At 51.8% G+C, this 13049-nt stretch overlaps 1 protein-coding gene across 1 annotated transcript in view; it reads right to left on the bottom strand.

Annotated features, from left to right (window-relative positions):
* Positions 1 to 390: 390 nt before the first annotated feature.
* Positions 391 to 13049, bottom strand: part of MMD2 (monocyte to macrophage differentiation associated 2) — a 22146-nt gene continuing 9487 nt past the window's right edge. The window contains exons 6-8 of the mRNA XM_049639128.1: positions 6829 to 6930; positions 6081 to 6150; positions 391 to 1436 (exon numbers count right to left, since the gene is read on the bottom strand). Coding sequence (XP_049495085.1) covers positions 1233 to 1436; positions 6081 to 6150; positions 6829 to 6930 — 376 coding nt within the window. The 3' untranslated portion in view covers positions 391 to 1232. The remainder of the gene's footprint in view (positions 1437 to 6080; positions 6151 to 6828; positions 6931 to 13049) is intronic.

Here is a 13049-nt window from a genome sequence, read left to right as displayed (position 1 = left end):
AGACAGAGGTTTGATCCAGAGATTCTGAGATTCCCATTCAGATCGGGGGCTGGGCCTGGATCCCCTCCCGAGTAAATGTGCATGCGCCAGGTCAGAGCGGCCAGCCCAGCCCCTGGAGGACGCTGTGAGGACAGCTCCCTGGAGGCCTTGACATTGGGCTGCTGGGGGCTTCAGGGGTGGGAGTATCCCAACACTGGGGACACTCTGCCCAGATCCCTATGGAACCTTCCCTCTGGGGCTCATGGGAGGAGCCTCTCAGGGCCACTGATTGGCAACAAGCAAGAATCACCGAATGTTGGCATCACGAGCCCTAAACGTGGAGCAGGCCAGCAAGTTCCAGGCCTGCCGCCCCCCCCCCCCCCCCCCCAACCAACGAATGGCTGATAACTTCTCTGGGTTTGTCAGCATAAGAAGAGAACGTCTGCCCCGAGGTTCTCTGCACCGAGAACCAGCGACAGTGGAGCACAAGGTCAGGTATGCTCAGGTTGCCTGCCTTAGTTTCCCCTTACTGCCCCAGACCGCCCACTCCAGGGGCTTCCCCCGAAAGGGACAAGGGAGAAGGAGTGCAGGAGGCAAGCACGCTCCCCCGCCTGGAGACAGACATTTAACTGGTCTGGCCACGACCCCAGCGCAGAGCACGTCAGGCAAGAAAGGCTAAGAGGCGCCATCAGGAGTGCTGAGCTGCCCTGAGCACCGCCTGGAGGAGAATTCTGATGCCGCACCATGCTGCAGTTGATTGGTAATGTCTGCTGTGGTCACAGGTATTCACCATCCCTGATGTAAAGCTGGGTGACTCCCTGAACAGGGCGCGATTCCCCAGCCAGGACTTTGGTAGCAGAGGAGGCCCTGGCCGGCCGGGTACAAACAACCCACTGACTCCCTAACAGATTTCTGAGGACCTTAAGGAGCACATATTGGCCCAGGGTCCCCCCCAGTTTGCCAGGACAATGTCTGCTCCCTTTTCTGAAGACATTAATGTTGTCTGTATTAGGAAACGCTTGCCTAGAATAGAAACACATTACAGGGTTAACTTCTCCTCTGTAAATATGACTAAATGTGTTCTTTCTCACCTGGGACCCTAAGGACGTTCTGGCTGTTACCAACCAGAAGTAGCCTCAGACCCATCAAAAGCTCTGCCCGTGGACACGCAGACGGGCCTGGGCGCTGTGCTCTGGACCAACGTTCACAGAAACACTTCCCATGATGCTCTGCCCCGTGCAGTCTGGGCCACCTCATTTGGACACCTTGGTCTGCAGGGTGCTGGGCAGATAGAGGTACCTCCAGATGGCATAGTAGTGGGTGCCAGCACCAAATGCCACAAAGAGATGCCAGATGGCGTGGGCAAAGGGGATCCTCCCGTCACTCTTGAAGAACACCATGCCCAAGCAGTAGAAGACCCCTCCGGTCATCAGCTCCCAAATGCCCTCGGTGTTGGGCTGTCGGCAAGAACAAGGGTGGGGTGCAGGTCAGAAGAGCAGGCAGCAGGGCCGGGAGCACCCCACCACCCCCCCCCTCCCACCCAACGAAAAGAGACGTGCATGGTGAGCCTCCCCAGATTCCCGGGAAGGGTGTCCCCACATGTGCTGTCAATTCCCCCCAGATTAATTCTCAGATGTCACTCGGTTCTATCAAAACCCCAGAGAATATTCTACAGTCTGTCTTTTCTAAAAATTAACACATCTGGGTATACACCTAAAAGAAGTGAAGGCAAGGACTTGAACAGATACGTGTACAACCAGGTTCACAACAGGCAAAGCGTGGAAGCAACCACACGTCCATCCACGGATGAATGGATAAATGAACCACTGTTCTTGTCAGTTCACGCAATGGACTATCTCACTCCGAGCTAACAAGGAAGGAAACTCTGACAGGTGCTACCACATGGATGAACCTGGGGGACGTGATGCTGAGTGGCATAAGCCAGACACGGAAGGACAAACACCATAGGATGCCACGCATATAAGGTCCCAGGACTTCATCAAATGCATGGAAGCAAGAAGTAGGATGGAGGTGACCAGGGACTGGGGGAGGAGGAACAGGGAGTCAGTGTCTAACGGGGACAGAGGTTCAGTTAGGGAAGATGAGAAGGTTCTGGACATGGACGGTGGCGACAGATCCACAATAATGTGAACGTGCTTAACGCCACTGAACTGTATACTTAAAACGGCTAAAATCATAAATTTTATGTATATTTTATCCCAATTTTTTTAAAAGTAATACATGTCCATGGGGAAACATTTCAGAGAAACCAAACCAAAAATACGAAGAGAGAAGTAGTGAGGGCACCTGGGCGGCTTAGTGGGTTAAGCGTCTGACTCTTGATTTCGGCTCGGGTCATAATCTCACGGTCCATGGGATCGAGCCCCGTGCCAGGCTCTGCAGGGACAGCATGGGGCCTGCTTGGGATTCTGTCTCCCTCTCTCTCTCCGCCCCTCCCCCACTAGTGCGCGTGCTCTCTTTCTCTCTCGCTCTCTCAAAATAAATAAACTGAAAAAGAAAGTCGTAGTCCCAGCCTTCAGAGATGAGCGCTATTAACAATGGAGTCGTTCGTGGTTAAAGGAACAGCAGAGGGGCGCCTGGGTGGCTCAGTCGGTTAAGCCTCCGACTTCAGCTCAGGTCACGATCTCGCGGTCCGTGAGTTCGAGCCCCGCGTCGGGCTCTGGGCTGATGGCTCAGAGCCTGGAACCTGCTTCCGATTCTGTGTCTCCCTCTCTCTCTGCCCCTCCCCCGTTCATTCTGTGTCTCTGTCTCAAAAATAAACGTTAAAAAAAAAAAAAAAAAGAAGGGACAGCGGAGACTGCGTGAGAACTTGCCACGCCACCCCCCCCATGCCCCTCGGTCCACTTTTACACGCATTACAGGCTACCGCTGTCAACAGTGCTTTACGGTATCCTTCCAGAAACGTTCTCTCCACGTGCAATACGCAGCATGCACTTCATACGTATGTACTATGCACAGGAACGGATCTTTCTCGATCATTCCAGATAAACGGGCTCACGCCATCCCCACCACGCTCTGACTCCATGCTGGATTCACTCCTCTGCTGGGGATCGGTCTGCATTCCCACAGCGGGAGCCGTCTCCATTCTTTTCAGCCGCTGCGGAGCATCCCAGGGGATGCACGTCCGCCAACGTCTGTGCTCAGTCCTCGAGAGTGTGGTGCCTCCCAGTACTTGCCACGTGCCGGGCACTGCATGAACGGCCTCGGGGGGTTATCTGACGCCACCTTCACAACGTCCTCATGAGGCGGGTGTCACGCTATATGGCGGTCATGGAAACACGCCCACGACACGTGGTAAGCGAGCAAAGCACACTGCAGAGCGGCACATTTCGTGTCACCTCGTCTTTTTAGAAGAAAGCCAAGTCAGCGTGTCTGCAAAGCCACGTGGACTTGCATGTAAATAAATAGAAAGGACACACAGCAACCAGAATGGGGGTTGCAGCTGGGGCGGGATATTGGGAGAAGGCAGAAGGCGGCTTTGGCTCATTCACATACTTTCAGACTCATTTTTTGCAGTGACTATGTGTTTAAATATATGCTTACCATATACAAGTATATAAGTACTTAAATGTATGCAAGTATACATGTACTTAAATATGTAATACATAAGTTGATGGATACTGTATAATTTAATATTTATTCCACGTCATTCATAAAATTTAAAACATTTTTAATAACTTTAAGTGAGTCTTTAAAAATTTGAAAATATGTATTTAATATACATTACATCATGTAATATTTAGTATATTTCATAAAATTTGTAAGAATCTGAAAATAAATTCAAATACAATTTTTTAACTTTTTGATTTTGAAAATACTTATTGAATATAAATTATACAATGCAATCTAATAAAATTCATTAGAATTTTGTAAGAAATTTAGTAGCTTTAAATTAAAAAACATTTCATAGAAATTATAAAAATGTAATGTTTAATATACTTCATAAATTTTTAAAAATTTTAAAAAGTAAATTTAAATTTTTCTTTATTTTTTTAATATAATTCATTGTCAAGTTAGCTGACATACAGTGTATACAGCACGCTCTTGGCTTCAGGAATAGATTCTCACGATTCATTGCTTACATACAACAAACACCCAAGGCTCATCCTGACACGTGCCCTCCTCAATGTCCATCACCCATTTTTCAAACATAAATTTAAATTTCTTTAATGCAAAAACTTTTTTGGTAATATAAATTATACAGTGTAATATTTAGTTTAATATAATTCATACTTTTTTTTAACTATTATTTATTTTGAGAGAGAGAGAGCATGAGCAGGGGAACAGCAGACAGAGGGAGAAGAGAGAATCCCAAGCAGGCTCTGTGCTGACAGCCTCAGATGCAGGGCTCAAACTCACAAACCATGAGATCATGACCCGAGCCTAAATCAAGAGTCGGACTGAGCCACCCAGTCACCACTAATTCATAAAATTTTTTAAATAAGTTTAAATATTAAAAATTTATTTTATTTTAAAATATTTAATATAAAATACACAGTGTAATACTTAATATACTTCATAAGATTTTTAAAAATTTTAGAATACATTTAAAGTATGTTTAAGATTTTTAAAACTTTAAAAATATTTATTTAATATAAATTATATAGTGTAATATTTAATTTAATACACTTCATAAACTTTTTTTAAATTTAAAAAGCAATTTAAATAATTTAACTTTAGAAACTTAACAATATTTAATATGAATTACATAATTTAATATTTAATAGATAACTTAAATATATGTACTTAAATGAAAATAAACTTGGAGGGGGGAAAAAGCAACCTGTAAGAATAAATACAAATCATCGGGAAAATCCTGAGCAGGAGGACTAATGGGGCCACGGATTAAAATGCAATTAAGCTACACTAAGCAAAATGGTCTGGTGCCAGGATAGACAGTCCCCTTGATGAAACAGAATTGAAATCTCGGAAGTAGATGCACATATATGCATGAATTTAACAGTTTCACACAGCGGTTTTCAACGGCACATAATGGACATCACTGGCTAAGTATTCGGGGAGGAATCACTACGTACAGGAGAAACAAGAGTTAGAAGAAAAGTTACCTATTAAAGGTTAAACCATAAAAGAAACAGGAGAAAATACGGGTGACTGTTATCCCTAAACTTGGGGAAAGGAAGACCTTCCTAACCATAACGCTTAGGATAAAACCCATACAATTTAAAAAACAAACAAACAAACAAACAAACCTGTGAGATTTCACTGAATATCCTTTTGGCATCAACCAACAATGACAGTATAAAAATAATAAACTGTTACTTGGCCTAGGGAGGGTACCGGGCAGGCTGAATTTACTGTGCCCACCTCACAGATGGGGCAACTGAGGGTCAGGGAGGAGACGGGGTCCATGCACGGCCACCCAGCTTCTTCTCTTCCTGGGCGGGGGCCTCAGTCCTCTCCCTGCAAGGCTCTGCCCCTCACAGGCTGGGCAAAGCTACCCGGAGATCCTATGCCCCACAGTCTGAGGTTATGGGGGTAGACCCTGGCCTGGCCACTCAGGGGCCACAAAAGCGCTGCCGGCTGCTTCCCCTCTCGGTGTCCATCTCCAGTGACGCCCGGGGCAAGGACGCTGGATGCTGTGGGTACGCCTCCCGCGCTCCATATGGGCTCAGAAAGTGTGCAGTGAAGGAACCTGGTTGCCCTTTCTGGGCTTGGTTTGGGAGCTTAGGATGTGGCAACACCCAAGGGGGTAATCATTAAGTCCTGAGCCTCGGCTCTGCCTCCGCGCCCAGGGATGTTATTATACAGATTTAATTTAGCAACTGGGTACTACGTCCTACGCACCATTCTAATCCCTCTCCGTGGGATTTAATCCTTAAACACACAGCAGGGCTGAAGCGTGGAGGGTCACAGCTCACTGGAGGTTGGGCAGAGTCGGTGCTACAGAACCGAGGAGTCGAGCCCCCCCCCTCCCCAGGATTAAGCCGCATGCTCTACGGCCCCTCTAGACCTCACTCTGCCCGTGTGCCAGAGGAGGGGCTCTGACTGGACAACCCCGAGAGTCACCCCGGGCCCCTCCGGCCAGCCGGGAGCCCCCAGGCCGGGTGGGTGGTACTTACCATTGAGAGGATGACCAGGGCGGGGAAGAAGCCCATGATAACATAGCAGAGCAGCTCCACGAGCTTGTACCTGGCGGGAAGACAAGCCATCTGGGCCTCGGGACAGCGTAAGGCTCCCCGTGCTGGGTAGGAGGGGACCCCTGACCGAGTGAGGAGGACTCCACCCTCTGCCCAGCACTCCTCGGCTCAGATGCCACCCAGCTACACACAGCAGGTGCTGGCGGAACTGGGGGGTCCTGGTTTCCGCCCTCGCGAGGACAGGCCAGGATTGCCAGTGCTGAGTGTGGCACGCGTGTGGGCGCTTGCCACGCTCCAGCCCGGACGGTCATTACCATGTCATCTGAGCACCTCCTCCCGCTGGGCCCAAGCAGCCGCCTTCCATCCACCTGAGTGGCCACATCGACTGACACCTGTGTGCCAGGAAGTCAACTGTTCCCTTTTGCTTCTCTGTTTCTGTCTTCACCCGACAACAGGACGGAAGTAAAGGGAGTCCCCGTCATCTGCTAACCCGGTTTAGGGAAGGTGGGTAACACGTGACCCACAGGGCCTTTTCAAAAACCTCTTCAGATTGACCCTACAGGCTGTGGCCTTGGGGCCATCCACGGGCCCGAGCCCCAGGATGTCAGGCAGAGCAGTGCCGTCACGCTTCGGAGTCATCTTGGGGGGTCTCATCTCCCCAGGAGCAGAGAGGAGGCCCCGCCTCCCCTGGGCTCCCACTCCCACCCCCGCCCCCTCAGCCCTGGCTTACCGCTCATGGAAGAAGAAGACATAGACGGTGCCCACAGAGGCCATGATCCAGACCAGCCAACGCATATGCGAGGCCCAGGGGCCCAGCTCCCGAAGGTTCAACCTGGGAGAGAGCCGAGGGCACAGCCTGAGGGGGGTTCCTCCCTTCCCTGCCACAGGAAGGCTGACCCCAGAGAAAGCCTGTGCCCTAAGGCTCCCCAGAAGGGCCATGGGCTGTCATGGAAAAACCCAAGAAACGCTGCTTGGTACGTGCACACGGCTCAGAAAGGACATTCATCACAGCACGGACCACACAGGAAGAGCCAGAAGGTACCCAAATGTCTGCCAGGAGGGGAAGGGGGACTGGTTATCAACTTCCTGCCTCTCAGCTCCAAACCCCCACTTTCTGCCTGCTCCGAGATAACGGAGACGAGGGAGCCGGACCGAGTCCATTCTTCCCCGGCCACAGGCACGATGTTGTTGGGCTTTGTCGGGGAGTGCAGTGAAGATGCTTCTCAGGAGGAAAGGCTCTTCCTTCCGGACCCCTGCGGTCCTCCCGCCACATTCCCTGGGAAGCAGGCTTTTCTCTCCACTGCTCGGCCAGGCTGTTTCCCCAGGGCGAGCTGCCTGGCGGGGCACGGCTTCCTCTAGCACTTGGCCTCAGCTGTTCTCCAGGTGTTGACCTGGGTGCCGGCGGTACAGCGGCAGGTCCCAGATGCTGCAGGCCCGTGACCCAGGCCAGGGGGCTGCTCCCTGCACCCTGTCTTCAGCCCCACACACCTGCACACGGGGCCCCCTCCCCCGTCAGGGACTCCCGTCCAGCAAGCTGTCTGACCTTCACCCTGAGCAGCTGTCTGCACGACTGAACCGCACCGAAACGCTCTAGGTTCCTGCAGGGGCCTCTCTAGCTGCTGGTTCCAGGAGCACCCAGCAAACAGCAGCTTCCCCGGCACCGAGCAAGTGCTGAAGCTCGGTACCTCCTGTGGCTGGCCTCCCCCGGCACCCCAGAGGGCTGATTTCCAGCAAGCTGCACCCACAGGCCCCTCAGGAGCTTCTCTGCCATCCCGTGTGCAAAGACCGGACCCTTCTTGGGGCGCCTGGGTGCCTCAGTTGGTTAAGCGACTTCGGCTCAGGTCATGATCTCACGGTTCGTGAGTTCGAGCCCCGCGTCGGGCTCTGTGCTGATAGCTCAGAACCCGGAGCCTGCTTCGGATTCTGTGTCTCCCTCTTTCTCTCTGCCCTTCCTCTGCCTGTGCTCTCGCTCACTCTCTCTCTCTCTCTCTCAAAAACAAATAAACATTAAAAAAAAAAAAAGACCAGACCCTTTCCAATGAGGTGGGAGGTCTGCCCTGGACGGAGGGACAGGTCCATAGTTGTCCCTTGTATCTGCCGCTCCTGGCTTCTCTGGATTTGTCACTGACGCTGGTTAACCAATTCTCCACTATTCCAATCTCCTATTATTAATTCTTTATACCAAATTATCCGTCAGAGCGGTTTGAAAATAGAACTATTGGGGCGCCTGGGTGGCGCAGTCGGTTAAGCGTCCGACTTCAGCCAGGTCACGATCTCGCAGTCCGTGAGTTCGAGCCCCGCGTCAGGCTCTGGGCTGATGGCTCGGAGCCTGGAGCCTGTTTCCGATTCTGTGTCTCCCTCTCTCTCTGCCCCTCCCCCGTTCATGCTCTGTCTCTCTCTGTCCCGAAAAAAAAAAAAAAAAAAAAAAAACATCGTTGAAAAAAAAATTAAAAAAAAAAAAAAAAAAGAAAATAGAACTATCTGCAACTAGGTGCATACATCTCCAAGGCATGCCGGCAGGTGTTGGGGTGGGGAGCGAGTGGAGAACAGCAGGGCTGTACTATCTGCATATGTGAAGACAGACCTGTAAATGCACAGACACTGACCGGAGTCCCTTGTCGACGGGGACGCGGGAGCTCCATCTAGAAAGGGCCAGTCAATGATGGTTGTGGTTTGGCGGGGGGGTGGGGGGGGTGCGGAGGGGTCCTTTCACTTTTTTCTCGAGTGGATTTCTTGAGTGAGAATACCTTCTGTAAAACCTCTGCCCTCCCTGTCCCCACAAAAAAGCAAGTGGCTCAGAGTCCATTTGTCATTATAAAGAAGTTAAGTTGGATGTCCATCGACTGACAAATGGATAAAGAAAAGGTGGTAAATACACAGGAACATTACCCGGCGATCCAAAAGATTGAAATCTTACCATTTGCAACAACGTAGATGGAACTAGAGTGTTATGTATTATGTTTAGTGAAATAGACAAAGACATATGCGCGATTTCACTCACATGTGGAATTTAAGAAACAAAACAAAGGAACACAGGGCAAGGGAAGGAAAAATAAGATAAACACAGGGAGGGGGACAAACCACAAGAGACTCTTAAATACAGAGAACAAACTGAGGGTTGCTGGAGGGGAGAGGGGTGGGGGATGGGCTAAATGGGCAAGGGACATCAAGGAGGGCACTTGTTGGAATCAGCACCGGGGGTTATACGTAAGTGACACATCATTAAATTCTATTCCTGAAATCTTATTACACTATATATTAACTTAGATTTAAATTAAAAAAAAAAAAAAGTTAAGTCGGGGCACCTTGGGTGGCTCAGTCAGTTAAGCATCCAACTCTTGGCTTCGACTCAGGTCACGATCTCGGGGTCGTGAGATAGAGCCCCCAGTCGGGCTCCACACTGGGCACGGAGTCTGCTTTAGATTGTTTCTCTCCCTCTACCGCTTACACTCTTTCTCAAATAAACAACAACAAAAAAGAAGTTATACTAGAAACCTTAAAGGTAAAAATAAATAAATAACTTGACTCGTTACCCAAAAGAACCATCAGGGAAGATCTTTCTAGATCTCCAAACAAACACGACATAGACCAATGGGTAGGAGAATGAGTAGAGATGGGATGGAGGGCGTGGGCGGAGGAAGGGATAGAAGGAGAATGGGCTGGTATGGAGGTCAAGGGCGAAGGAGGAGTGAGCATCCAACCACATTTTTTACTAAAATATCACAGAGAATTTCAACTTGACTTTAACAGAAGAAAATGAACCCTTCCCCCGCCTAAAAAAAATGTGCTGAACTTCCAACAAATATTTCTGCTTTTCTCTTTCTACCATGCCAGAGCCCTTTAACCATATTTTACACCCTTTATTTAAGCAAAGACTGTGTGCAGGAATCTTACATGTGGACTTACATCCAAGCTATCAAAAACAAACACAAAAAAATGGAGTTTCCTGACTGAGGCAAGGATGGGGGGAACCCACGGTCATTCACACCCCCACCCTCCGTGGTCCTCTGGGTACCTCCAGGCCTCCGCAGAAAACAGCTTGAGAACCAGAGCAATTCAAAGAAAAGTACCCACCAGGGGCGCCTGGGTGGCTCAGTCGGTTAAGCGACTGACTCTTGATTTCGGCTCAGGTCACGATCTCGCGGCTTCTCGGGTTCAAGCCCCACATCAGGCTCTGTGCGGGCACCGCGTAGCCTGCTTGGGATTCTCTCTCTACCTCTCTAGCTGCCCTTCCCCCCCACCCCATACTGTTTCTGTCTCTCTCAAAAATAAATAAACTTAATTTTTTCTTTTAATTAAAAAAAAAAAAAGTTCCCACCAAAGGAATGTACACCATCTGTCCCACGTCCCCTTTTCACCAGGCACCCAGGCGGTCAGTTTTCCAGCCGGGAAACGGGTCACCAACCTTCTCTATCTCGCCCCTCACATCCAATCGACCCCCACGTTCTGCTCATTCTTCCTCCTGAACGGCTCGCAGACCCAAGGCACGTTACCCGCTCCCCTCGTTCGCGGCACTTAACCACCGTTGTGCTTCATCTCCTGGCTCGGTATTGGGACAGCCCACGTCTGTGTTCCCTGTGAGACCCTAAGTCCCATTAGGGGAGAGAGCCGGTACCTTGGCTTACGGCCTTACCCTCAGCCGCCGGCACAGGACCGGGACAGAGCCCGGGCCCAGTCAGCCGCAGCCGGGGGTAAAGAAGAGAGACGCAGGGATTAAATCAGCAGAGGGGAGGACAGTCCACGGATCGTTCTAGAAATCCATGTCAAAGATAGTTACTGCAGCCGAGCACCAAACTTAGCTCCACTCCACTCGGCCACATCCAAAAGGAAACCTGACATCGCCTGGTTCCCGGCAACCGCAGGCGGTGCGCCGGGCACACCGGGGCTGACCACAGCTGGCTGCGTGGAATGAGCTCCCTCCTCCTGTGGCTCCTGGGGTCTCTCTCCTGCTCCCGGCCTGCTCCAGCAGGCTGCCCCTCCCCCAGGACCTGTGCCTATTCTAGAAGCCTCCAGACATATGCCTGCCCACCTGAGCATCCGACGGTCAGAATCCATACCGGTTTTGGGGAGAGAAGCGGGTCCCCTCCTGTCCTGAAGCCCAGCTGGTCATGGGGCACCGTCTGCCCTGTCCCCAGGCAGGCAGCAGCGGGGCTGGTTTCTGGGGCGGCGGTGGGCGGGGAGAGACCAGCCCAGGAAACCTTGGCACTTGCACCCCCACCCTCCTTCGCCGAGTCTGTCTACTCAGTGCCCTGCAAGCGTCTTTTCAATCTGTCCGTCCTCTCCGCTCGACCCCCATGGCCACGCCTGGGGTCCAGGCCGCCACCGCTTCTCCCCTAGGTCCTTGGGTCAGCCTCCCCCGCACCTCCACGCTCCCAAGACAGCGACCCTTCGGTCGAAACGATAAGACCACATCGAAGCCCTGCTTCAAACCCCCATCGCCCCGGAGAATAGCCCGAGCAGCCTCCCATCTACACTCCGTGTGCCTCCACACGGGTATGAGAACAGCCAGAAAACCACGGTTCCGTAATCTCCCCAAAACCTGGGCACCACGCAAAGCTTGCCACAGGAGCATGGACACCTGAGGTGCGGCCCCCAGAACGCTGTCCGGCACGGAGAGTAGTGGGTGGGTGGCAACCGTGACTCCGTGGGTCTCACCAGGCACGTGCTCCGTGGAAGAAGCGGGAGCCGAAAGAACGAGGACGCCACTGACACGAAATAAGCAATCAGGCAAAACTATCGTACGGCGACGGGTGTCGGGGCTGTGGTAACCTGGAGGGGGACGAGGGCGCTGGACGTGGTCTGCTTCAGCTGGGTGCGGGCCGCTGTGTGTGAAAATCGGCTTATTTTGCACAGGGACACGGGTGCACACTCTGCAGGCACGGCACCTGCACTGAGACGTGTTTCCTGAAGCAACAGCCTTTGCGTACACACACAAAACCCACTCATCTGCACACATAACGGAAGAGAACGCCTCACTTATGACGGCCAAAAATAGAAGTTTCCTAGGCGAGCGGAGTTCAGTAGGTTAAGCATCTGACTTCAGCTCAGGTCACGATCTATCTCATGGTTCGTGGGTTCGAGCCCCGCGTGGGACTCTGTGCTGACAGCTCAGAGCCCGGAGCCTGCTTCAGAGTCGGTGTCTCCCTCTCTCTGCCCCTCCCCTGCTTGTGCTCTGTCTCTGCCTCTCAGAATAAAAAAAAAAATAAACATTTAAAAAAAAAGAAAGAGGGGCGCCTGGGTGGCTCAGTCGGTTGGGCATCCGACTTCAGCCCGGGTCACGATCTCGCGGTCCGTGAGTTCGAGCCCCGCGTCAGGCTCTGGGCTGATGGCTCGGAGCCTGGAGCCTGCTTCCGATTCTGTGTCTCCCTCTCTCTCTGCCCCTCCCCCGTTCATGCTCTGTCTCTCTCTGTCTCAAAAATAAATAAATGTTTAAAAAAAAAAAAATTTAAAAAAAAAGAAAGAAAGAAATTTCCTAGGCGAAAACAGAACGAACCTTCCCGTGGCTCCCCACCCTTCAGAAGCCCACACGCACGTTCTCAGAGCGGCACACCTCCTCCAGGCAGCCCTCCCAAGGCCCCCACGCCACAGCAGCACCTCCTCTGAGCTCCCACAGCTGCACGCACACAGGGCTGTCTTACCACGCCATCACTGTCCTGTCACAGATGTCCATCCACCAGCCAGACCCTCGGGGTCCAAACGCCCACGGTCACCCGGCCACACAGTACGCATTCACCAACCATGAGTGCAATGGCTCAGCCGCCTCCCCAGACTTGTAGAGCATGGCCTGAAGCTTTTTCCCCCAAATTTTTCAAATGTCTATTTATTTTTGAGAGAGAAGGCGGGGGGGGGGGGGGGGGGGGGGGGGGGGGGGGGGGATAGGGGGAAAAGGGGGCGAAAAAGGGGGCGCTCCAGGAGATGGGGGCGCACCCTGGGGGGGGGGTCAGACTCCCG

The sequence above is a fragment of the Panthera uncia genome, chromosome E3 (genome assembly GCF_023721935.1).
Source record: "Panthera uncia isolate 11264 chromosome E3, Puncia_PCG_1.0, whole genome shotgun sequence".
NCBI lineage: Eukaryota > Metazoa > Chordata > Mammalia > Carnivora > Felidae > Panthera > Panthera uncia.
This window is presented reverse-complemented; position numbering and strand designations above follow the sequence as displayed.